Here is a 27,609-nt window from a genome sequence, read left to right on the forward strand (position 1 = left end):
GTTCCTCCACAGTACCGGTGAGCAGCTACTGTTGTCCTGTCCTGTCTTCAGTCCGTGTCCTGTTTCGTGTTCCCTTTGTTATTAAACCCTGTTTGTTTTGCTATCCTGCGTTTGGGTCCGCTTCCTTACCCTGCGTCATGACCCCCGCTCTGTGTTTATAATGATTTATAATCCCACTCTGTGTTTATAATGATTTATAATCCCACTCTGTGTTTATAATGATTTATAATCCAACTCTCAGTGTTTATAATGATTTATAATCCAACTCTCAGTGTTTATAATGATTTATAATCCCACTCTGTGTTTATAATGATTTATAATCCAACTCTCAGTGTTTATAATGATTTATAATCCAACTCTCAGTGTTTATAATGATTTATAATCCCACTCTCAGTGTTTATAATGATTTATAATCCCACTCTCAGTGTTTATAATGATTTATAATCCCACTCTCAGTGTTTATAATGATTTATAATCCCACTCTGTGTTTATAATGATTTATAATCCCACTCTCAGTGTTTATAATGATTTATAATCCCACTCTCTGTGTTTATAATGATTTATAATCCCACTCTCAGTGTTTATAATGATTTATAATCCCACTCTCTGTGTTTATAATGATTTATAATCCCACTCTCAGTGTTTATAATGATTTATAATCCCACTCTCTGTGTTTATAATGATTTATAATCCCACTGTCAGTGTTTATAGCGATTTATAATCCCACTCTTAGTGTTTATAATGATTTATAATCCCACTCTTAGTGTTTATAATGATTTATAATCCCACTCTCTGTGTTTATAATGATCTATAATCCCACTCTGTCACATCCAGAGGAGGAAGGAGGCGGACCCGTACACAGGATAGCTTCAAAGGAGTGGTGTATTAATAAATGGTAAAGACAAATACATAAAAGACGATAACTGAAACAATACAAATGACGACACTTAACAATGACTAGACATGAGGAAGGATAAACGTAACTAATGAATCCACGCTGCCATCGGCAACGCGGCTCACATTTATACACCGGACAATAATGACACATTGAGGAGGAGGTGTGGTGACAGGGAGGAGCAGACGAAGGCGGGGCAGACACCCGACGAGGAATGACAACAAACACACGTGGCTGAAAGTCCGTGCTGAAACCTGACACACTCTTAGTGTTTATAATTATTTATAATCACACACTCTGGTGTTTGTAATGATTTACATTTACATTTACTTGCCAGTAAGCCAGAGTGATGTACAAAAGTGCTTTGATTCATTCTATTACTATATACTATACAATATAGTAATAATATTACTATTTACTATACAATATAATTAAATATAATAGAGGTTACAGACTTAGCGTACCATTAATATAAACATTTCTGTTTTGTTTTTTTCTTGGTATATTAGAAAGAATGAACAGGGAAAATAAGTGTTTGTTGAAGTGTTTCAGGAAGAGGTAAGTTTTCATGTGTTGTTTTAAAACAGTCAGTGACTCAGCTGTTCAAACATCTAGGGGAAGATGTTCATCCCACCACCTCGGTGCAGAACAGAAAAGAGTCTTGTAGTAAACTTCCCTCTTACCCTGAGAGATGGTGGGACCAGTGGGGCAGTGCTGTAGATCTGAGGGAGTGAGGTGCAGTGTGAGGAGTGATGAGGGCTTTGGGGTAAGAGGGAGCTGGTCCATTTTTGGCTTTGTAGGCCAGCATCAGTGTAGGTGCAGCAGTGGTGTGGTTTGGAGAACTTAGGCAGGTTGAAAACAAAGCATTGTTCTGCATAAAGAAATCTGCCAAATGCTGTAATTGTAGATGTAAATGAACAAGCACCTGAGCAGTCTGTGTGGATAAAAATGGCAGAATACTTCTAATGTTCTAGAGAAGAAGCCGACATGAGTGAGTCACATTAGCAACATCTGAGGAAAAGGACAGTTGATTGACCACGGTTACCCCAAGGATGTGAGCCGTGGCCAAAAGGGAGAATTTCTTCCTCATATCTTCTCAGGGAGTTTTTACTTGCCATTGTTGCTCATTAGGAATAGATTTTAGAAATATATAGTAACTTAATTTTAAACTTTAAAATTGTATTTTTTTATTCTGTTTCTATACTCCTGTAATACTGCTTTGAGACAATGTGAATTGTTAAAAGCGCTATACAAATAAATTTAATTAAATTAAAAATTTAATTGAATTGAGATCAGATCTTTGTACAAGGATCTTGCAAAATCCTGACCTGGGGATGGATCACCTGGGATGATCAGCAGTTTAGTTTGGCTGGGATTGAGTTTCAACTAATAATTTGTTATCCACAATGATATGTCCGCAGACATGCTAAAATCCCAGCAGAGGCCGTAGTATATGAGGTAGGGAAGTAGGAGGATGAGGACAGATGAAGTTTGGCTGCTCTAGCAACTTGTAGTTTCTCAGAGACATCCAAGACTGCTGTCTCTGTGGAATGTACTGCTTTAAAGCAGGGTTGGGATTGTGGGGGTGGTTCTGAGAGAGTTAGACCGACAGTTGATTAAAGACAATGTATTCAAGAATCTTTGAAAGAAAAGAGAGAAGTGATGCTGGTCTGTAGTTGTACTGATGTCTGATGGATCCAATGCAGGATTCTTCAGGATGGGAATAAGCTCCATTTAAGGTAGTTGGTACATGACCAGATTTTAGGGATCTATTGACGATTGTGGTGATGAAGGGCAAAAGGTCTTATGAGATGGTCTGTTGCATAATGGAATTATAATGGAAGTTGCATTTGGATCCAGTGGGCAGGTGGTGGCGTTGCAAGACTGGATGACTTCCAGTCATCTCATCTCTTCTCTTCTCTCTTCTGCTGCTATGGTTGAAAAATGTGGTAATGTAGGAGTAGGGGAATCCTGGATATTTACTGTAGGCATAGGGTCTGACAGAATTTCTTGAGTCTTTAGTAGTCAGGGAGGATGGAGCAGGTGGATCCTGGGGTTTGAGAAGTGAAGAGATGATGTTGTGGAGCTTACGAGGACCTTTTTCAGAAGCTTCCGCCTTTTTGTTGTAGATGGCAGTCATGTCTGAAGAGAATTTGGCCATTGTGACATTAAGATGGAGTCTCCTATAACCAGAGCTGTTTCTCAGCAGTGCTTCACTGAGGAGAGAAAACCTGTTAGACATGTGAGGCAGAGAGAAATGAAGCTCCTGTGAGTGAGCCTTAGCGTTAACCTCGCCTTTGTTACTATGCAGCTGAGTCTTCACCCATTTGCCCCACTGTGAGGGCTCTAATGCCAGAGTTGGAGGTTTACTGCCTAAAGCATCCAGATTTTCCCCTACAGAAACTTCTCTCACTATCACTAATCCTCTAGTGTCCAGTTTAATTCAAGTTTATTTGTATAGCAGCTTTACAGAACATAAACCTAGAACAAAAATATTTATTATAATGAATAATAAAGATTAATAGAATACAAAATTCAAGATTAATATTAGATATATTTATGTATGTATTAATCCCCAATGAGCAAGTCCGAGGTGACTCAGGCAGCAGTGACTATTGCATCCGCTTAAATTTTGAGTCTCCTGATTAGCTGCTGCTGGAGTGCTAAAATTAGCGCTCTGATTGGCTGAGATCTGCATCATTCATGACACGTGCTCTTTTCACGAGTGGAGTTTCCCATACATCCCATAATACTAATCACAAAACAATTGTAACAAAGCAGGTATGAGAATAAACTTTAAAATCATGATTAGACTGAGTTGTTTTAATATATATTGCAGATTCGATGTAAAAGTTAAGTTTGTTTTATTAATTTTATTACAAATATGTTATTTTAATTCTGCCTAATTAGGATAGCTTTAGAATTCGGCTGTGTTGTGAGACCCTGGAATCTTCCTACGCTCTAATACTGGTTCTCAGCCAATAAACCTAAATAAATGTAAAGATACACCACAACCAACTATTAACTCATCCATCAGAAGACAGACAGGAATAGATACAAAGAGAAGGAAAGAGAAACGTAAGGTAAATAAACAAAGGAAAATTGATGTAAAAATACAAAAGGTTTTTGAATATGAGTGACTAGAAGAAGACGAGGGATCAGACGCTGTACCTAGACAGCTGGAAGAAGATTCCAAAAGAAAGGAAGATTATAATGCATTATGTGTTATTATGTTTTATTTTCAGGAGAACTTTTTCTTTTTCTTATGTTCATGTATTCTCCTGTAATCGAATTGGTAAGATTAATATCGCTTATTTTGTCTGTAAACTTCTTGTAGTGAAATCTTAAAAGCCCACTGTGCATTCGCGGGTGAAATCTGCACGCGAAGTGTTTCAATGCCCACTGTCGAATTCGACGGCGAGAGACAGTTTCAGTCATATATAATCACAGCCTGGCAGCTGCAGGGAGTTAAGATTTAAAAACGTTACAGTGGTAAAGATGTGTGTATATAACTCTCTCTCTCTCCTTTCCTCTCTCTCTCTCTCCTTTCCTCTCTCTCTCTCTCCTTTCCTCTCTCTCTATTGAACTTGAATGAGGCAGAACATGGTGGTTATTGACAGACCTTTTGGTTGTGTTTCAATTTGTTTAATTATTAGAAGTTTTTTGAACATGCTAATAATTTGTGTGTTCATTTTTCTTTCCTTTTTCTTTTTTTTTTATACCTCATCCTTAAGAAATTGTTCTCCAATGTTATTAACAAGGAAACTAGGCAGATCCATGTTCATCAGATAATGTCCCTGATAATTCAGCTAGCTAGTCTCTTCACACGTGTGTGTGTTAAACAATGAGAATTGTCATGGTTCAGTCTTTCAGGTAATGAGTGACAGAAATTATAGTGAAGTGCTGCTTAAAGGCATTTTTATATAATTATTATTTTATACAGATTCCTGATTGTTCTGGAATGTAACAAACACAAAAATAATTCTGCTAAAAGAATATTAGGTCAATATTGTTGTCAAAAAAATGATGTTCTGAAACAAAGATAAATTTCTTACTCAGTCATGTTGAATACAAAGCTCCAAAAAGTTCCAAAGAGTTCACACTGATTATGAACTCAGGTAAACTAGGATTTTAATTTGAATACTGTTGTATGCAGAAGTTTGCACATCCAGCACAAAAGTGTTTTTAAATATGTATTAATAAATACACTAATACTGGTTCAGTAGGTCATGGACTAAGAGTCTCGATGCATACTTACCTTGTACCATGAGAGATGGTCAGACCTGTCGAGAAGTGCTAGAAGATCTTGTGTGTGAGAACCTAGCAAAATTGCACAGCTGCATTTTGAATAATTTGCAGAGGATGAATTGCGTTCATAGGTAGACCTGATATGTGTAATGACGAGGAGGCATACTGCTGGGATCCATTTGCAGCAGAGTTTATTTAAGTATAAACACAGATCGGAGTCAAACAGGTGGGGGTCAGAACCGGCAAAACACAATACCAGAGAGAGAGAGCAGAATCCGAATCGGGGACAGGCAAAAGGTCGGGGCAGGCGGCAAACAATCAGAAAGTCAGGAAGAGGGAGCAGAAGTAATAACCCGGGAAAACAGAACACAGGAAACGCTCAGAATGACTGTAGTAACACAAGTCGAGACCTCGCACCGGTATGGAGTAGAAGCGTGGTATTTATGTGAATGGGCAATGAGAGACAGGTGGTGGTGTAATCAGGAGGTGAGGTGGCTGATGGGGAGTGTAGTGCAGAAGTGCGCTAGTACTCCGGAGACGCGTCTCTAGGGCGACGCTCCCGCGGTGGTTCGTTGCTCATGACAGAGCCCCCCACCTGCGAGCGGCTCCCGACGCCAGACCGTTCGGGACGCCGGGGTTGGCCCCGTGGACGGGGCGCTGGTTTCTCTGGGTGCCGTTGGTGAAACTCGGTGGCGAGCGACGGGTCCAAGATGTCCCTTGCCTTCTCCCATGAGCGTTCTTCCGGACCGAACCCCTCCCAATCGACCAGGTATTCTAAGTGGCCCCCTCGGCGTCTGGAGTCGAGCAGTTCGTGGACTTGATACGCCTCTTCGCCATCGACCATCAGCGGCGGCGGCGTGGGCGGAGCAGTGGTGGATTCCGGATCCTCCCTCGCCTCAACGGCCGGTTTCAGCAGCGAAACGTGGAAGGTGGGTGAGATGCGGTAGGAGGTTGGTAGTGAGAGGCAGTATGCGACGGGGTTAATACGTTTGAGGACTCGGAACGGGCCCACGTACCTGGGACTGAGCTTACGGCAGGGTAGACGGAGCCGGATGTCGCGGGTCGAGAGCCAAACCCACTGGCCAGGTTGGTACTCAGGGTGTTCCCGGCGGTGTCTGTCAGCCTGGGTTTTTTGCGTTCGGACGGCTCTCCGTAGTTGTCGGTGGGCCGCGGCCCACGTTTCTTCGCTCTGTCGGAACCAGTCGTTAACAGCTGGTAGGTCGGTGGGCGTGTCGGACCAGGGGAACAAGGGAGGTTGGTACCCGAGGACGCACTGAAAGTGTGTCAGGCCGGTGGTGGGTTTAATGAGAGAGTTTTGCGCGTATTCTGCCCACATCAGATACCGGCTCCACTCGTTCTGACTGTGGTGACAGTACGTTCGGAGAAAACGGACGATCTCCTGGTTGAGGCGCTCCGTCTGACGATTAGATTGGGGGTGGTACCCCAAAGTGAGACTGATCTTAATGTCGAGTCGCTTGAAGAAGGCCTTCCAGACATCGGTCCGAGACGATGTCTTCTGGAAGGCCATAAAAGCAGAAAACTTGGTTGCATAGCAGCTCCGCGGTCTCAAAGGCGGTGGGAAGTTTGGTTAGTGGGATTAACCGGCAGGCTTTTGAGAATCGGTCGATAACGGTCAGAATGGTGGTGTAGTTGTTGGATCGAGGCAGATCTGTGATAAAGTCCAACGCTATGTGTGTCCAGGGACGCTGGGGGATTGGCAGAGGTTGCAGCAAGCCTGCGGGTAGCTGATGAGAAGCCTTGGAGGCGTGGCACGCCGCGCAGCCGTGAACATACTTGCGTGTGTCTGCGTTCAGCGACGGCCACCAGAACTCATTCTGGACCAGGTGGGTTGTTGCGGTTATACCTGGGTGGCCGGAGGCCGGACTCGTGTGCAGTAGGGTCAGGAGCGGAGTGCGCAGGTGCTCTGGCACGTACGTTTTGCCGGCCGGGCACTTGATCGGAGGTTGCGTTTGGGCGTTGGCGTCGGTGATCTCGGTCATAATGTCCCACTGAATGGGTGCTAGGATTCGAGTCTCAGGTAGGATCAGTTCGGTGGGGTTGTGTTGGGCTGACTCTCGGTGCATGCGTGACAGGGTGTTGGCCTTGACGTTCTTACTCCCCGGTCGGTACGTCACGGTGAATTGGAACCGGGTGAAGAACATAGCCCACCGGGCCTGGCTTGTATTCATGCATTTGGCAGAACGCAGGTACTCCAGGTTACGATGATCCGTGAGGACAGTAAATGGGTGCTGTGCACCTTCCAGCCAATGCCGCCACTCCTTAAATGCTGCTTTCATTGCCAGAAGTTCGCGATCTCCCACGTCGTAGTTCCGTTCTGCCGGGGTCAGTTTACTGGAGAAGTAGGTGCATGGGAACATTTTGTCGGCGGGTCCCTGACGCTGGGAAAGGATGGCGCCGATTCCCGTATTGGAGGTGTCCTTGCACTTTAGTGTCATCCATGGTGACCCCCTCTGCCGAGATGATGTACCCCAGGAAGGACGTTGAGGTCTGATGGAACTCGCACTTCTCCGCCTTTGCGTACAGATGGTCTGAATGAGACGCTGCAATACTGCCCTCACGTGTCTGATGTGTTCCTCTTTGCTTTCCGAGTAGATGAGAATGTCGTCGATGTAAACAACTACCCAGCAGTTGAGCATGTCCCGGAACACATCGTTAATGAATGATTGGAAGACCGCTGGACTGTTCGATAGGCCGAACGGCATGACCAAATATTCGTAGTGGCCTGATTGGGTCCAGAAGGCGGTTTTCCACTCGTCTCCCTGTCTGATGCGGATGAGATTATACGCGCAGCGGAGGTCGAGCTTGGTGAAATACCGCGCGCGGCGGAGTTGCTCCAGAGCTGACGGCACGAGCGGCAGGGGGTACCAAAACTTTACGGTTATGTCGTTGAGGGCTCTGTAGTCAATGCAGGGTCGGAGCCCCCCGTCTTTTTTCTTAACGAAGAAGAACCCTGATGACGCCGGGGACACGGAAGTGCGAATGAACCCCTTCTTTAGTTCTACCTGGATATATTCGTTCAATTCCACAGACTCCGTTTGTGAAAGGGGAAAAATTCTCCCCCTGGGTGGTGTAGCTCCTGGCAGTAGTTCGATGGCGCAGGCACAGGTGCGATGTGGGGGCAGCTCCGTGGCCTTGACTTTACTAAATGCCTCCGCAAGGTCTAGGTACTCGTTGGGGAGATTGGAGATGTCAGAGGTGATTGGCGCGGTGCCTGTGGTGTTAAGCTGGCACGGCTCCATTGGGTCCCGGCGGTGTGTGTCACAAGTGCTGCCCCAGCCGGTGATGCGCAGATCGGTCCAGGAGATGGTCGGGTTGTGGAGTCGAAGCCATGGTAGGCCGAGAATGAGGGCGTGCCAGGGGGAGTGGATGAGGTGGAAGAAGAGACGCTCTTGATGCTGGTCCCCCACCTGCAGGATGAGATTTTTGGTGCGGTGTGATGCGTCCTCCTTTTAATGGTCGTCCGTCTATCGCCTTCACTGCTAAGGGAAACACAGAACGTTACGAGTGTGAACAAAATCCCAAGACATGAAGTTACCAGCTGCACCTGAGTCAATGAGTGCAAGGCGATCGGGGGTGTCGGAGCGTCAACCTGCATGGGCTCGGGGTATTCGGCGCGTGCGGGGCGTGTGACGGTGCGCGGACGGGTTCGGGCTCGCTGGGAGCGCATGAGATTATCCAGTTGGATGGAGAGATCCACGAACATCTTGACAGGCCAGTTCAGCTTGGAGGTTAGGATTTAAACCCTTGCGGTAGAGCAGTCGCAGTGGGCGTTCCTCCCAGCCTGCTTCGGCGGCGAGAGTGCGAAACGCTAGGGCATACTCCGCCGCGGTGCGATCGCCCTGCGACACGGCCAGCAGGCGCTCCTCCACGCTCTCCCCAGAGGCGGAGTGGTCAAAGACCGTACGAAACTGGGTGAGGAATGCCGCGAACGAGGGGAAGGCGTTCTCTCTCCACACCGCGGTGGCCCAATCCAATGCCTTACCCGTGAGCAGGGAGCAGACGAAGGCTATACGGCTTTTGGATCCTCGATTGGCGAGGTCTCCTGTAATGACGAGGAGGCATACTGCTGAGGATCCATTTGCAGCAGAGTTTATTTAAGTATAAACACAGATCGGAGTCAAACAGGCGGGGGTCAGAACCGGCAAAACACAATATCAGAGAGAGAGAGCAGAATCCGAATCGGGGACAGGCAAAAGGTCGGGGCAGGCGGCAAACAATCACAAAGTCAGGAAGAGGGAGCAGAAGTAATAACCCGGGAAAACAGAACACAGGAAATGCTCAGAATGACTGTAGTAACACAAGTCGAGACCTTGCACCGGTATGGAGTAGAAGCGTGGTATTTATGTGAATGGGAAATGAGAGACAGGTGGTGGTGTAATCAGGAGGCGAGGTGGCTGATGGGGAGTGTAGTGCGGAAGTGCACTAGTACTCCGGAGACGCGTCTCTAGGGCGACGCTCCCGCGGTGGTTCGTTGCTCATGACAGAGCCCCCCACCTGCGAGCGGCTCCCGACATGAGAGAGCTGCAGTAGTCCAGTCTCAAAAGCACCTGAGCAACCTGTGTGGATAAATATGGCTGAATCCTTCTGTTGTTGAGAAGAAACCAACATGAGCATGTCACATTAGAAAGATGTGAGGAAAAGCACAGTTTATTGTCCATGGTTACTTTTGTGAGTAGTGACAAAAGGGGATCCCCAGGTATGATCAGCAGTTCATTTTTTGCAGGGATTGAGTTTGAACTTATGATATGTGTGTACGTCCACAATGATATGTCCAACAGAGGTTACAGGTTTCTCTCTTGAGGGTGTGAGTATGACTATTATATTAGAGGGGCAGGTGTTTTATCTCTAACCTTCTGTAATCTAACTGGGGCAACAGTGTCTAATGTGTGAGTGAATATAGCGTCGTTGCTGTTAGTCATTACATCTAGATGGTTTGTGTCTAAAAGTACAGAAAGAAGTCCAGACAGATCAGGCAGGTTATTTGTGAATCTGAATAATAGTTCTACCGAGTCGATAACGTGGTGAGACACAGTTAGTCTGTTCTATGGGTAGTGTGTACATTATGAGGTAATGGTCTGTGATGTCATCACTTTGAGGTATGATATCTATATCAGTGACGTCTATTCTGTGTGATATTATTAAATCTACACTCATTTAGACTGATGTTATCATTTGGTTTAAGCCAAGTTTCAGTAAGGCAGAGTGCAGTAAGGCTATTTTTGAGATCATTTAATTTACAATAAGTGTTTTAGCTGTAAGGGGCTAATGTTCTGAAGCCCAAACTTTAGAAACTGTTTTTGTTTGTTTCTTTAGCATTTTTACTGTTTAATTGTGATAATATTATTTCGAGAGCTTTTAGTGAAGTTACTCTTTGATCTCACAACTCGAGAAACAGACACTTTTCTATAGGAAAAGTATTCTGTATGTGTTCAATTGTAAAAATTCGATGACTTGAACGGTAGGCCGGCAGGAAGGACAACAGCTCCAGTGTTCTTGCTCAGAATCCCAGGTACCTATGCAGCAACATCAAGGACACAAGCACCAGGATAACAGAAAGTACACACCGTACCTTTAGCCACAGTAGCATGAACTCGAGGTACGATGGAATCTCTGACGATCACCATGTTGCGAAATGGGGGGCGAAGCAGTTCTCGGTAGAGATCTCAAAGATGGATGCCCAGGGCCAGGTCACGACTTCTGCTGCACCCAGGGTCTGTGGTACCCTGTCCCTGTCGTGAACAACACCAGGCCTGGCTGCTTCCTGGGTGTGCTGGGCACAGGCAGAAAAACACACAGAATTGAGGTGGAGGGAGTGTTAGCTTTACGCCATGAATTTACCTGGGACAGTCCATCCGGAAGGATTCCAGCGCAGCTTTTCACTCCTGCAGTTGGGCCTGCTTCATCTGTAGGTCACAGATCTGCTTCTCCACATCCTCCAGCTCGACTTCCAATGTCCTCACCTGTATGCAAAGGCAAACACAAAAGCAACATGGTGTTTTAGGGCAAGAACAACAAAGATAATTGGTGTCAGAGGACATAAACAATTAGCGGTAACCAGGCTAGGACCCAGTTCACTGCCTGGTGGATACAATGCTGGAGTTTCTGCAATCTCACATTTTTTGGGGCCTGTCCCCCTCTACTTAAAAGGTGCACGTGGTCATCATTGCTGTAAAACATGAACCAGTCCTCTGGGTTTCTTTGGGTAGGGCACCCCCTGGTCTCCTGTTTTCTGCATGGTGCGAGGCTGCTGATACCTTCCTGCAGACCATGCCTTCTGTCCATCCTGGGACAGCTGTGACATCATCAGGAGTTCATATCTTTAGGCTTGGGGGTGAAGGTTACACCATTCAGAAGTGTTATTTTTTATATGATTAGAGTTCTGGTTAGTTTTGTTCATATTAAATAATGAAAGATGTTTCAGAAGAACACTTTACTGAGTGTGTCTGGGTTTTTACCTGCAGTGACAGAAGAAGGGTAGAAGATTCTCTAAGAAACCTGGAAGAGCCAAATGCTGATTATCATTGGAATTCTAAGGTCTCTCTCTCTCTCTCTCTCTCTCTCTCTCTCTCTCAGATGCTCCTCAGGTCTCTCCATCCTCCAGCTGTAACAGCACTCAGGATTTGATCATGTGTTCCTGTGAGGTTCGTGGAAATCCATCTCCTACACTGCAGTAGAGTCTCTCTGGTCAAACATCTTCAACCATCAGGGAAGAGTCTGTGAACAACACAACCTTAAGAAGCTCCATCTCCATTCATCAGTCATTTACAGACATGCTCACTCTGCAGTGTGTCGGCTCCAATAACCTGGGCACCGACACACGGCTCTTCTATATGAAGAAAGTTCCTCATCACTCTAATAAAGGTTACAGACACCAAAACATCTCTCCTTTAAACCCTCACACCTTTAATCTTTAATCTCTTTCATAGCAGCATTTACACAGATTTATTATATATTTCACTGTTTGTTTTGCATACATTGGGAAAAAAAAGAAAGAAAGCAAAAAGAAAGAAAGAAAGAAAACCCAAAAAGACTTTTTTAGGATGATGGTATCGTCTACATATAAGTCTGTAACCTACTGAACCAGTGTTAATATAGTGATAGAGACTTTAAAGCACTTTAGTACCTCGGTCTGGATAAAGGAGTCTGACAAATCCCATACATATAAATTTAAATTTAAATTTCAACAAAGTAAATATTGATCAACATTAAACCTAAAGGTATAAGATAAGATAAAATGTGATTAATCCCAGTGTTCCTATAAAAGTTAAATATAAACTGCTATATTTATATATAACATATGTAATATTTCATTAATTATATATTAATTCTCCTTTAATTAATTCTCAGCTGCGGATATTTCCTCTTTGCTGATTGGTGCTGCTGTGATGGTGATGGCGTACGGTATTTCCTGTGGTTAAGGTGTGGTTTACTTGACCCTGGACGTTTAACAAGAAAATATGTTGAAAATAGAAGTAAATATAATTGATTCTTTAGGAGAGTTTATTATTCCTGGTCTGATGGAGAAGACACAACAGGATTCATTTGAACTAATACGGTTAGTGTGAAGTTTCATGGCCAGATTTGGAGAACATGTTTGAATACCATGTATTATAATTTTTTTAAATACAAAAGCCACTTTATTACTCTTCTGTTAAGTTTCCCTACAGTGCAGCAGTTGAACACACATCTGCTTTCTCCTTTCTCACTGACGACTACGCTACGCTCCACCTTTGCTACAGACACAAAATAAGGGAGAAATCATAAAAACTGAGACTCAAGAAAGAAATACGTGGCTGAAATCCTTTATGATGTTAAATCTATTAAAGAGAACTGAAGATGAAAAAATAAATCACATCGGTTTTGTAAATTGCTAAGAAAATTTCATCTGATTATTAGTAAATCTATAAAAAATGTTTGTAATTATTTCCTTACATAAAAAGTGAATGTGTGTGTTTGTGTGTCAGTGTGTGAGTGTGTGTGTGTGTTTGTGTGTGTGAGTGTGTGTGTGTGTGTGTGCGTGTGTGTTTGAATATGTGTGTTTGTGTGTGTGTGTGTGAGTGTGTGTGTGTGTGTGTGTGTTTGAATATGTGTGTGTGTATGTGTGTGTGTGAATGTGTGTTTGTGTGTGTGTGTGTGTGTGTGTGTGTGTGTGTGTGTGTGTGTGTGTGTGTGTGTGTGTGTGTGTGTGTGTGTTTGAATATGTGTGAGTGTGTGTGTATGTGTGTGTGTGAATGTGTGTTTGTGTGTGTGTGTGTGTGTGTGTGTGTGTGTGTGTGTGTGTGTGTGTGTGTGTGTGTGTGTGTGTGTGTGTTCGATGTGCTCTCCTGTAAAGTGTCCACAGTGTGAAGGATAATCTGACTGAGAGATAATCTGATATACTTATAGAGACGTTTACTGTACGCATCATTTCCTGTTTTAAATAAGCCCCGCCCCCTGTGTGTAACTCCACATGAAGAGTTATTTCAGTGTTAAATCCTAAGTGGACTGAGTTTACTGTGCTTATTAACATGCAGCTTTACATCAAATTGTAAAAAGCTTGTCATTAAACAAGTGATACTTTCTCTGAGTTCTGACTGAATGTGTGTTTCCATTTACACAGATAATAATGAATGACTTCAAACACATTATTTAATTAATTAATTAATTATTAATGATGTTCTGATGACATCGTTAGTTTATATTCACTTTTAAAAGTGTCACACTGAACTGAAATAAATTCCACAATTATAAGACTCTTAACCATAAACACACACACACAATCAAACGCACACACTCACTCACACACATGCTTACACACAATCACAAATACGCACATACACAATCATACACACATACACAATCGCACACACACACAATCACAAACGCATACGCACATTCCCAATCACTCACACACAGACACACACAATTATACTCACAGACACACACAAGCACACACACACTTACACACAATCACAAACACGCATTCACACTCACAATCACACCCACAATTACACATACACAATTACACCAGTGTTGTATAAAGTACCTGAAAGCAATACTTGAGTAAAAGTACAAGTATCGTACTAGAAACAGACTTCAGTAGAAGTGAAAGTCACCTTTTAGAATATTACTGAAGTAAAAGTCTTAAAGTATCTGATATTTACTGTACTTAAGTATCAAAAGTCATTTTCTGATATTTAATGTACTTAAGTATTTGAAGTAAAAGTAAAAAGTAAAATTTCAGTGATTTTCAGTAGGTATAAGATCAGGGGCAGTTCTAGGGTTTCATCTTTAGGGGTTTTATCCCTCAGTGAGAATTTAAAACAAGAAGACTTTTATATTATATATTATATGACTACACAGTAAGCCAAAAGTTATGGTGTTATTTAAAATGGTAAAAGTGGACACCAAAATGTTATGCATGATGTAATGATGACAGTCTTGTATCAGATCAGTTCATGTGTGTGTGTGTTCTCTACAAACAGTGTGTCTAATGAATGCAGTCATTAATAAGCACATATTCACAAGACAAAGAACAAAACAATAAATGTTATTTTTATTTAGTATTGATGTTGCATTAATATTTAGTTTGTGCTACAACTCTGGTAATAAGAATAGTGACATTTCACTGCTTTTGGTTGCCCCCGTTATAGATAAACGCCCCCAGCTCTGACTGCGCGTGCACGCTGCGCGTACCTGTGCTTCTCCGTACAGCGTGCGGAGCGTAATACAATCTAGGAGCAGTGATACACCAAACCTCCCTTATTACAGTCACACACATTTCTGCTGACTTTATTTTGTAGTAACGAGTAACGAAGATGTTTAGTGGGAATATAACGGAGTAAAAGTTTACATTTTATCTCAGAAATGTAGTGGAGTAAAAGTGAAAGTTGTCATAAATTTAAATAGAGAAGTAAAGTACAGATACGTGACATTTCTACTTAAGTACAGTAACGAAGTATTTGTACTTCATTACATTACAACACTGAATTACACACACACACACACACAGACACTCACACAGTCTTTTTTTTGTCATAAATATGTTACATTTTCCTCAAACTAAGATGCTGGGTGGAGATCAGCACTCAGGACCTTCAGATGTTTCACTACATTGCATCATTCCTTGAGGTCTCACGACTCTATGTGAACTTCTTTAGACTTTACACTAATTCTTGCCACTGTTCTGTAACTGTAATATTCTATTTATTATAAAGACTATTATATGTTATGTTTCAGATCAGTTCCCAACCTAACAGCTGGTTTTCACTTCTAGATCATTTACACTTACAGTGTTCTAGTGAACACAGACTAATCAAATCATCAACTTAAAACTGAGCTTTCTCAGTCAAGAGGCTTTTATTGTCACTTTGACCACATAAAGCTGATAATAACCTATTGTTCTCAGTCATTATTGAAAGTATAGATGTTGTTTGACTTTCGTTCTGATGGAGCTGGTGGTCAGGGATGAGGTGAGTTTCACCATCGATGTTCAGCATAGAGTGGTCGCTCTGTGCTCTCCTGAAGTCAACAACCTTCTCTTTAGAGTTATCAACACTCATAGACAGGTTGTTGGTTCTACACCAGCCAGTTAGCTGTTGCACCTCCTCTCTGTATGCTGACTCGTCGTTCTTCCTGATGAGACGCACCACAGTCATGTCATCGGAGCTCACAACAGTGTTTCAACCTGATGGGATCATTAGTCTGTGTCCCAGTGAAGCAGTGTTGATGTTTTCATTGATAGAGACTTCAAAGCACTGTTGTACATCACTCTGGATAAGGTCGTCTGCCAAATACCAGAGATGTAAATGCCCCAGTGCTCAGTGTGTTGGTGCTATAGATGATGTTTCTGATCCGGACTGACTGAGGTCTCCCAGTCAGGAGGTCCAGGAACCTGTTGTTCAGACGCAGCAGATTCAACTTCTCAATCATTTACCTTTACGGCATTTAGTGTACGTTCTTAAGTGCTTTTAAATCTCTATTGGGGGAAGTCAGGGCCTAATGGTTAGAGAGTCTGACTCGTAACACTAAGGTTGTGGGTTCGAGTCTCGGGCCGGCCACAACTGAGGTGCCCTTCAGTAAGGCACCAAATCCCCCCCAACTGCTCCCCGGGTGCCACAGCATAAATGGCTGCCCACTGCTCTGGGTGTGTTCACAGTGTGTGTGTGTGTGTGTGCACTTTGGATGGGTTAAATGCAGAGAACAAATTCTGAATATGGGTCACCATACTTAGCTGTATATCACGTCACGTCACGTCATTGGTGAATACAGTAACACTGGATCACTAGGACACAGACTTACGATACCATCAACCTTTAGGAAGATGAAGGTCTGCACCCATCATTTAAAGACAGTCAGTTCAGAAAAGAGTCTTGTTGTATACCTCCCTCTTACCCTGAGAGTGAGTGATAAGAGCTTTGAGGTAAGAAGGTTCTGTTTTTGTAGACAATCATCAGTGTTATAAACATGATGTATGCAGTTTACCGGCAGCCAGTGAAGGAGAGCCGCAGTGGGGTGGAAAACTTAGACCGGCTGAAAACAACTCATACAGCTGTATTTTTATTATTTTTTACACACTTATGTAAACATTTTGACGAATCATGTTTTTTTATTATTATTGTGTATCGATTGGACAAGACTTTTATTATGAAAGACCTCTGTGTGCGTGTGTGCGCGCATGCGCAATCCCGTCCCTCCTGCAGGATGATGATGATGTAATGAACAGAACCAGCGCTTTATGGCAGTTTTACACTTTAATCCGGATCAGTTTACAAACTCAGATTTCTTTCTTTATGAACTAATCCGGATCGAATCTTTCTTCTGTCTGTACTATGTTTAAGAGGATGGCTGAATTTGGTCCGGATTCTGGAGGCCGTGTAAAGGTCTGTGGCTAAGTAGTTAGCTTAGCATGATGCTAACACTACCTTTAGCTTGACTAACTCATTTACCTTTATAATTAGTCCCGTGTATAATTATATTGTATTTCTGTAACTTCATTATTATTGTAATTATATAAGATTTAAACAGACAGGCTGATTAGAGGTCAGAGTGTATTAGCATGTAGCTAATCGTGTTGTGGCGCCGCCATCTTTTGTTACCTCAGGTTTAAAGGCGGGAAATTACAACTGGCCAAAATAAAAGACCCTTTAGCTGAGATAATGAAAGCAAACTTTATTAGTAGATTAATGTTAAATGTGTTTATCTTTAGCGTTTTACCATAATATAAGTTAAGCCATGTTGCCATGGGAACAGAGTTACGGCAGTCCATAGAGGTCAAACGGCGCGTTTATGACGTCCATTGTTAAATAAAGCTTAAATAACAAACGGTGTAGCTTTTTTACTATAAACGTCTTTATTTTTATTCTCAGTAAAATAAATGAATGTTTTAACCTTTAAATTATAAGTAAAGTGTAATGAGGTATTATGTTGAATATTCATGTTTGTGTTGTGATGTTTGTGTTGTGATGTTTGTGTTGTGATGTTTGTGTTGTGATGTGATGTTTGTGTTGTGTTGGTTGTGTTGTGATGTTTGTGTTGTGTTGTGATGTTTGTGTTGTGATGTTTGTGTTGTGATGTTTGTGTTGTGTTGTGATGTTTGTGTTGTGTTGGTTGTGTTGTGATGTTTGTGTTGTGTTGTGATGTTTGTGTTGTGTTGTGATGTTTGTGTTGTGATGTTTGTGTTGTGATTTTTGTGTTGTGATTTTTGTGTTGTGATTTTTGTGTTGTGATGTGTTGTGATGTTTGTGTTGTGATGTGATGTTTGTGTTGTGATGTTTGTGTTGTGTTGTGATGTTTGTGTTGTGATGTTTGTGTTGTGATGTTTGTGCTGTGTTGTGATGTGATGTTTGTGATGTGATGTGTTGTGTTGTGATGTTTGTGTTGTGATGTGATGTGATGTTTGTGTTGTGATGTTTGGGATGTGTTGTGTTGTGATGTGATGTGATGTTTGTGTTGTGTTGTGATGTTTGTGTTGTGATGTGATGTGATGTTTGTGTTGTGATGTTTGGGATGTGTTGTGTTGTGATGTGATGTGATGTTTGTGTTGTGATGTTTGTGTTGTGATGTTTGTGTTGTGATGTGATGTTTGTGTTGTGATGTGTTGTGATGTTTGTGTTGTGATGTGATGTTTGTGTTGTGATGTGATGTGATGTGATGTTTGTGTTGTGATGTGATGTTTGTGTTGTGATGTTTGTGTTGTGATGTGATGTTTGTGTTGTGATGTGATGTGATGTGATGTTTGTGTTGTGATGTTTGTGTTGTGATGTGATGTTTGTGTTGTGATGTTTGTGTTGTGATGTGATGTTTGTGTTGTGATGTGATGTGATGTGATGTTTGTGTTGTGATGTGATGTTTGTGATGTGATGTGATGTTTGTGTTGTGATGTGATGTTTGTGATGTGATGTTTGTGTTGTGATGTTTGTGTTGTGATGTTTGTGTTGTGATGTGTGTTGTGATGTGATGTTTGTGTTGTGATGTGATGCTTGTGTTGTGATGTGATGTGATGTTTGTGTTGTGATGTGATGCTTGTGTTGTGATGTGATGTGATGTTTGTGTTGTGATGTTTGTGATGTGTTGTGATGTTTGTGATGTGTTGTGATGTTTGTGTTGTGATGTTTGTGTTGTGATGTGATGTTTGTGTTGTGATGTTTGTGTTGTGATGTGATGTTTGTGTTGTGATGTTTGTTGTGATGTGATGTTTGTGTTGTGATGTGATGTGTGTGTTGTGATGTGATGTGTGTTGTGATGTGATGTGTGTTGTGATGTGATGTTTGTGTTGTGATGTGATGTTTGTGTTGTGATGTGATGCTTGTGTTGTGATGTTTGTTGTGATGTGATGCGTGTTGTGATGTGATATTTGTGTTGTGTTGTGATGTGTGTTGTGATGTGTGATGTGATGTGTGTTGTGATGTGATGTTTGTATTGTGTTGTGATGTGATGTTTGTGATGTGATGTTTGTGATGTGATGTTTGTTGTGATGTGATGTTTGTGTTGTGATGTGATGTGTGTTGTGATGTGATATTTGTGTTGTGTTGTGATGTGTGTTGTGATGTGATGTTTGTTGTGTTGTGATGTGATGTTTGTGTTGTGATGTTTGTGTTGTGATGTTTGTGTTGTGATGTTTGTGTTGTGATGTTCGTGTTGTGATGTGATGATTGTGTTGTGATGTTCGTGTTGTGATGTGATGATTGTGTTGTGATGTTCGTGTTGTGATGTGATGCTTGTGTTGTGATGTTTGTTGTGATGTGATGCGTGTTTTGATGTGATATTTGTGTTGTGTTGTGATGTGTGTTGTGATGTGATGTTTGTGTTGTGATGTGATGTTTGTGATGTGATGTTTGTTGTGTTGTGATGTGTGTTGTGATGTGATGTTTGTTGTGTTGTGATGTGATGTTTGTGTTGTGATGTTTGTGTTGTGTTGTGATGATTGTGTTGTGATGTTCGTGTTGTGTTGTGATGATTGTGTTGTGATGTTCGTGTTGTGATGTGATGATTGTGTCGTGATTGTTGTGATGTTGTGTTGTTTGTGTTGTGTTGATCATGTGTTAATATTTACTTGTGTGTACCATGTCAGGGCGTGACCATTGTGAAGCCCATCGTGTTCGGTAATGTTGCTCGGTACTTTGGTAAGAAGCGTGAAGAAGATGGACACACACACCAGTGGACTGTTTATGTTAAACCTTACAGAAATGAGGTAAACTTCATTTAGCTGAAACAGTGTTTATGGTGAAACACTCGTACAATGTCCACACAAACTCTAACCCCGTCCTCGTGGTGTTCCCATCAGGACATGTCCGCTTACGTCAAGAAGATCCAGTTTAAACTACATGAGAGTTACGGAAATCCTTTGAGAGGTACACACTTTGTTTATGTTACACAAACATACAGTAATAACAACAGTGTAAATGTTACAGACATTACTGTGTGTGTGAATTAGAGCTTGTGTGTGTGTGTGTGTGTGTGTGTGTGTGTGTGTGTGTGTGTGTGTGTGTGAGACAGTGGTGACAAAGCCACCATATGAGATCACAGAAACCGGATGGGGAGAATTCGAGATCATTATAAAGATCTTCTTCATTGATCCCAATGAGAGACCTGTGAGTAACACACACACACACACACACTGCTCTGTACTTTAGGTACTTTTTGAACATTTACAGTTTATTTTTAAATAATAAATCCATATGGTCTGTCTCAGTATGATGTGGACGTTAATGTCGCACAGTGTGATGCACTTCAGCAAAATAATAACTTAAAGATCTAAAGTAAAACCACAGGCAATGAGAGTTTGGGGTGAAGCACCACTGCATCCTGACGATCAGGAACCCTGTTCAGCTGGAAGCTTTAGTGCCGGCGTCTGATGTCAGCAGGTATGTTGTGTATATCAGAGCTGTGTGTGTTTGTCTCAGGTCACTCTGTATCACCTGCTCAAGCTGTTCCAGTCCGACTCCAGTGCCATGCCCAAGAAGACCGTCGTCTCTGAGTTCTACGATGAGATGGTACGACCCGATTAGTCCACATCTGTGGCTTCTGTTGTATTTCACACATATTTTATTATAGGAGATAAAGTGTGTTTTCTCATTTTTAGATCTTCCAGGATCCAACAGCAATGATGCAGCAGCTATTAAACACCACGAGGCAGCTCACGCTCGGGGCCTACAAACATGAGACAGAGTGTGAGTACACCTCTATACACTCCTTTAATGCATGGCCACCATCTGCTGCTAATTTGTGTGTGTGTGTGTGTGTGTGTGTGTGTAGTTGCAGAGTTGGAGTTGCGTACTCGGGAGAAACTGGAGGCGGCGAAGAAGAAGACAAGTATGGAAATTACTGAGCTGAAGGAAAAGCTAAAGGCCTCCAGAGAGAACATCAACTTCCTGAAGGAGGAGATCCGCAAACTGGAGGAGGAGGACCAGCTGAAGGAGCACTAAAGAGAACCACACACACACACACACACACACGCACACACACGCACACACCCACCCCTCGGGTGACACTATGTGGACCTCTTCACCTTGGTGGACTTCATGAACTTGCATTTTAAAGTTTGAATGCTTCTACACTGGATGTATGAACTGTTAATGTTTGTGTAAACAGTGAGAACATCTCCCTCATGTGGAGAACGGAACATGAAGCTCGTTTGTGTTGTACTGCAGATCTGCCTTTCTGTAGGAGCTCCGAACTTTAGCACTGCAGGACCATCAAAAATTATAGATGACTTCTACTTTATCCTACAGATTAAGCCACTGAATCTGGAATGATTGACAGTTGTAGCTGAAGCCCCGCCCCTTCCTGCATCTCCTTGGACAGACAGATGTGTTCCTGCGGCTCGTCGTTCTCTCTCTGAGCAAATGGAGAGAGTTCATTAAAGTTTGTTCAGTTAACTAAGCTTACAGACCTGTAACTAACACCAGTTCAGCTTATTTATTACAAATGCATGAAAATTACATCCAAAAATGGTCAAAAGGTTTAAAACTATTCCTGAAAGGTGGCAGATCAAACGGTCGGCAAAGAACTTTAAAAGTGATGATAATTATATCTCATTTATCTGGAAATATTTCACTGAATCTCTGAGGAACTTTAAACAGGAGATTTGTAAATGAACTGTGTGTTAAATCTCTCATTATGTGTTTTTATTTACACACACGCACACACACACACACACCCTCTCGCTCCTGTGGACTGTCTGTCGTTCCTCCTGGTGCTCTTTTGCTCTGAGCTTCTTTTTTCTGTCTTGGTATAAAAACCTGCTGGTTTTGCATCATTAGACGTGTATTTACAGTGTGTGTTTACTGTAAATGTGATGTTTAATAATTAACTCCTGTACAGATTTATCTCTTAGTAGTTCTTGGTCCTGTATAAATATATTAGTGTGTGGCTTCAGTTTATAATGTCATTAAATTATAGTCAGAGGAAACTCATTTAAGGTAATTGTCTGGTTCGCCACCAGATGGCGGTGTGACACCACTGAAATACACAGAGTTGAGCGTAAGGATCTGTATCTTCTGGAGGAACTACAGTGGATGAGATTGTGGATTTTTGTTATGAGGTAGAGCTGATAACTGATTCATTTATTTTGAGAATGAAATGTGAAGTAAATGAAGATTAAAAAAAAGTAACTGCAGTTTGTGTTTTATTCACTAGTTAAATAATTGTTAGTAAGATGTAGCTATGGTGTCTGATGTTTGGCTGATGAATCAGGGTCGTGTCACTGAGCCACATCCTGTACCTTAGTTCCTCCTCAGGAAAAACATCCTGAAAAGATTCCTGTGGTGAAAACAGACCTCAGCGATGCTATAGATCTGAGCGATGACATCATCCCAATATGGTGGACAGTGAGGAGGTGATTAAATGGTGTTACTGTTCCCACCCTGGGGGTTATTTTCCTCTAACAGACAGTGACATCATAAATGTTTTATTCTCGTCACATGACCACATCACACCAACACCTCCAGTTCTTTATTAAAGAACAACTTCATCAATAAACCGAGTCACATAAACCTCAGCAGTCTTCAAGTTCAATAAAGAAATAATCTTACAGAGAAAACATGGTGTAAACTCCTCTGTCCTGAAGATGTGGAGAACTTCAGCTTCACCTCTGACTGTTACACAGCACTGACACTTCACTACACTTCCTTACTATAAAACCCATGTCACAATGAAGGCATTTGAATTAATCAGCGGTGTCAAAAAATCTATTTCTTTTTTAATGAAGGTAAAAAAAAAAGCTTTCTGTTTATCACACGGTTCTACAGTTAGACACTAAAACTAGATTTCTGCCAGGATTTATTAACAGGATGCAGAACAATAATTATCAGTGTGATTTGGATGATTTTGATGAACTACAAGTGGTTAAATCCATGAGAATGCTGTTGCTAGGCAACAGGGAAACATGGACACTAGGTGTCGGGTTAGTTAATGGCTAATGATTTAAGTCCTTTATACCGACAGCTTAAACACAGAGTGAGAACAGAACTGAAACAGGGTCAGAAAACAGTCCATATGACTTTACACTGGAATTGATCACACTTAGCATCACAGCTAACAGAGCTAGCACTGGGTCATGATGTGTTCAGTGGATATTAAACTTCTGATTATTAATGTTATTTAACTAAACCTAGCCAGTGTTTTTACATTAGTATTAATATCTAGAGGTCACACACACACACACACACACACACACACACACACACATGGTCTTAAGACCTTTGTGTCTGTCACCTGGCAACCGCCGTGTTGCTTGGATACAACAGTCTTCTCCATTTTATCCACACGATTAAACGGGTTCGGACTGAAGGGAAGTGATGCGTTAGAACAAAGTGCAGAGTGACAAATTCATCAGACATAAAAACTCAGGCTTCTTGATTGAAATCTTTAAGGTTCATCTTCACTTCAACTTTTCAAGTTTCACTTTCATTTGATTATTTCATTGAACTTAAGAAAAACATTTAACAATTAAAGTTTACAATAAAGTGAAAATAAAATGGTGAGTAAATTTGTTAGAAATATAGAAAAACAAATGAAGCATCTCTTTCTGCCATATTCTTGCAGCCCAGGATGCTTTGTGTGAACGATGGGAAGAAGTTCATCTAGGACGTAAAGAAAGCTTCGCTGTGGCGTCTCTCGTTATTAGACATTATTATAAAGAACATCGTCGTCTCTCCGTCAGTAGAACAATATGAGGAGGAGGACGAGGCTTTAATAACATGATCCTTGATCATTTACAGGAGGATCTTTAGCTTTACCCCTGTTGTTAACGTTGGTCTCTTCTTCAAGCCACAAATGAAGTTTCTTCTGCTGGTGTTGTTCCTGATCTTCATCATGACTTTTTAACGTTAACGTCTGAAGGAACAAACAATATTCATCTTTAACACACGTGAGTCACAAACAAGACCTACTGCAAGAGGAGGATTTAAACAGAACTAGGACAGGATGGAAAAGTTCAGAAGTTGAAAAGAAAAGAAATGAAAAAATGTAATGGAGCTAAAGAAGAACAGGACAATGTTAAAATATATATTATACAAAATTTTGTGTAATTACAGGAATCGTAAAATTTATCACAAAGTTTAATAAAAATTATATTTAAAAAAAGCAATAAAATTGTGTAAATTCTGAAATAAAAGTGTCTGATCTGAGATCCGAGTTCTTTAGAGAGGAATCTCAGTCGTCACAGAGCTCTGAGTCTCTTATTAAAGACAGAAACTTTATTGACCAAATTAGTTCATTCATTCATTCATTCATTCATTCATTCATTCATCTTCTACCGCTTATCCGAACTTCTCGGGTCACGGGGAGCCTGTGCCTATCTCAGGCGTCATCGGGCATCGAGGCAGGATACACCCTGGACGGAGTGCCAACCCATCACAGGGCACACACACACTCTCATTCACTCACACACACACACTACGGACAATTTTCCAGAGATGCCGATCAACCTACCATGCATGTCTTTGGACCGGGGGAGGAAACCGGAGGCGAACACAGTCTGTCGAACGTGCTAACCACTAAGCCAACGTGCCCCCCCCCAAATTAGTTCAATTCAATGTATTTGTATAGTGATTATTATTAAATTATAATAATAATAATTATTATTATTATTATAGAAATAATTCTTTCTCATTTTTGTTACTTTCATCTCAGTCATATTATTTCTTTATTACTTTTTTTATTTAACCAAATATTTCTATTTAATATTTATATTTCTAAATATTTTATTATTATTATTATTAATAATAATAATAATAATAATAATAATAATAATAATAATAATAATAATTAGTTATTTGTGTGTTTGTAGGAGGTCTCTCTCATCGCCATTCAATCTCTGTTTATGTATTTATTTGTTTGTGTTTCTGTGTGTCTGAGAGAGCAGACATGTGGTAGCACCTTCTCAAATGATAATGTGTGTTAGGGATCAGACCTCATTTGCATATTGGCCAAAAACCTGTTGCCCTGGAAACAGTGAAACACCTCTGTGTCATACATGATCACACACACATACACACATACACACACACACACACACACACACACACACACACACACACACACACACACACACACACAAACACACACACAGTGACACACACACACACACACACACACACACACACACACACACAGATAGAAACATTACATTTATAATGAGCAAGTCAGAGGTGATGGTGGTAAAGAAACCTTAAGAGGAACCAGAGTGACACAGAGAGTGGTATTATAAATCATTTTAACACTGAGAGCAAGATAATAAATCATTATAAATGAATTATAATAACTGTATATCATTATAAATAAAAGTACAAAGCGTACTCTCAGATCTTCTTCATCTGTTTCCCTTGTAGCTTCTGTTCGTTTAGCCACTATGGGGTCTAGGGCATTTAGTTGTGCTCCTAATCTCTGGAATTCCCTTCCACAATCTATACGATAAAGTGACTGTCTGATTACTTTTAAATCAACTCACTTGTTTAAATGCACTTTCTCTGATCAATTTTAAACTATTTGTATTGTTGTACTGATTTTATCATCACCACTCAACTGTACGGTGTCCTTGAGTGCCCTGAAAGGCGTTTTTAATTAAAATATATTTTTATTATTCATTCATTCATTCATTCATTCATTCATTCATTTCCTACCGCTTGTCCGAACTTCTCGGGTCACGGGGAGCCTGTGCCTATCTCAGGTGTCATCGGGCATCAAGAAGTGCCAACCCATCACAGGGCACACACACACTCTCATTCACACACACACTCACACACTACGGACAATTTTCCAGAGATGCCAATCAACCTACCATGCATGTCTTTGGACCGTGGGACGAAACCGGAGTACCCGGAGGAAACCCCCGAGGCACGGGGAGAACATGCAAACTCCACACACACAAGGTGGAGGCGGGAATCGAACCCCTAACCCTGGAGGTGTGATTATTATTATTATTATTATTATTATTATTATTATTATTATTATTATTATTATTATTATTATATTTATTTCTTTTTCTCTCTTCTATTTCCATACTTCTGTAAAGCTGCTTTGATACAATGGGGAATTGTTAAAAGCGCTATACAAATAAATTGAATTGAAAATGAATTAAACTTCTGTGTGTCAGAGGTAAACAGGAAGAAGTTAGTAAGCGTCCACTGTCTGATGTCCTTCACACAATCTTCAATCTTATTAATCTGGTGACTCACATCTGACTGAGCTGAAACATATAGCTGTGTGTCATCAGTGTAACTGTGGAAGTTAATACCATGTGTAGCAATTATTTGTCCAAGGGAGAAAAGCAATGGGCCTAAAACAGAACCTTGCAGAACACCGAACATTACCTTAGTTTGTGAAGAGTTGTCACTTGTGTGACAATTAGATATATGAACTGATATCAATCTGACAAATAAGACGTAGTCAGCAGGATTCCATGTTTGAGACTCAACTTTGGGGATTCCCAGGGAGGCTCATAGGCCTTGAGCCTTGAAGGCTGTTAACTTCACCTCGAAATGCAGAATTGGCCATGAGTGTGAGAGGACTCGGGAGTTCACCCTGAGCCGCCTCAATGCTGGAATCAAAGTAATTGGACATGTGGAAGGTGAGAAAATGTATTTTTATTTGTGTTAGAGAATGCTGCTAGGTAATGGTAAGGTTGTAAGAGTTTTTCAGAAAACCATCGTTAAATTCATTAGAATTGAATAGTAAAATTATATTGTTCCCTTTTTCGAGGGAACTCAACGCTGCGTCAGTGCTGATGCTATGGCAACACAGCGTCTCGTTCCCTTCTCAGGGAACCCGGTTACATACGTAACTTGGTGTAGTTTGTTTGCTATAAAAACAGGATTTAGACCTGGATCTGTCATCAGGTCAGTGACCTGGAATGGTCTAGGAATAAAAACTAAAGTAAAGCACGGCACTAATCTGGGATTAGGTGCTAAAGGTGTCCTGTTTGTGAGGTTTTAGAAAACCCACCGCTAAGAGCTGACGAGCTCGGCGTAGACTCTCCGGAGAGCAAAGCAGGTTAGACAAGAGAAAAGAGGCCAACAATAAAGATAAGGTACACACACATAACACAGAGTACAGATAGAGACTAAGAGAGTAAGAGACTACAAGACAAAGCAGGCTTTCATGCACAGAGACTGTCAACATTAAACTAAGGTAGTCACGGTCAACAGTAAATCTAAGAGCAAGCTCAGTAAAAACACAGAGAGTGTCACTGGACCTAATGTGAATTTTATGAAAAATAATTATGGTCCTGATTCTGTATCACAACTAATGCGGTGGGCGACGGACTGTGGCTTCCCAGACGGCGGTAGTTGTAGCTTAAAACAGTTAGACTTCCTGAAAGGTAACTTAATCCAAATTGAAAAAGATAATGTCAGGAAGAAGAAGAACAGGGTAAAGGTAAACTGGGCAACTTTTCACATGTGGAAATGAGAGGCAGAGAAAAGGTTGAGAAAAGCACAATCTACTCCAAAGAGTGTATCTATACA

The 27,609-nt window shown here is 41.5% G+C and overlaps 2 protein-coding genes across 2 annotated transcripts in view; one reads left to right on the plus strand and one right to left on the minus strand.

The window, feature by feature from the left end:
* The first annotated feature begins 16,805 nt into the window (after positions 1-16,805).
* On the plus strand, positions 16,806-22,262 carry yeats4 (YEATS domain containing 4). The gene is made up of 7 exons (XM_047804092.1): positions 16,806-17,025; positions 19,716-19,835; positions 19,929-19,995; positions 20,141-20,235; positions 20,548-20,637; positions 20,727-20,814; positions 20,900-22,262. The coding sequence occupies exons 1-7, from the start codon at positions 16,975-16,977 to the stop codon at positions 21,067-21,069; spliced, it is 681 nt and encodes a 226-aa protein (XP_047660048.1). The 5' UTR covers positions 16,806-16,974; the 3' UTR covers positions 21,070-22,262.
* A 444-nt stretch (positions 22,263-22,706) lies between these two features.
* The window catches only part of kcnc2 (potassium voltage-gated channel, Shaw-related subfamily, member 2), a 45,698-nt gene continuing 40,795 nt past the window's right edge, over positions 22,707-27,609 (minus strand). Inside the window, exon 4 of the mRNA XM_047804091.1 lies at positions 22,707-23,980. Within this exon, the coding sequence (XP_047660047.1) occupies positions 23,958-23,980 (23 nt within the window). The 3' untranslated portion in view covers positions 22,707-23,957. The remainder of the gene's footprint in view (positions 23,981-27,609) is intronic.

Source organism: Tachysurus fulvidraco, chromosome 19, assembly GCF_022655615.1.
Source record: "Tachysurus fulvidraco isolate hzauxx_2018 chromosome 19, HZAU_PFXX_2.0, whole genome shotgun sequence".
Classification (NCBI taxonomy): Eukaryota; Metazoa; Chordata; class Actinopteri; order Siluriformes; family Bagridae; genus Tachysurus; species Tachysurus fulvidraco.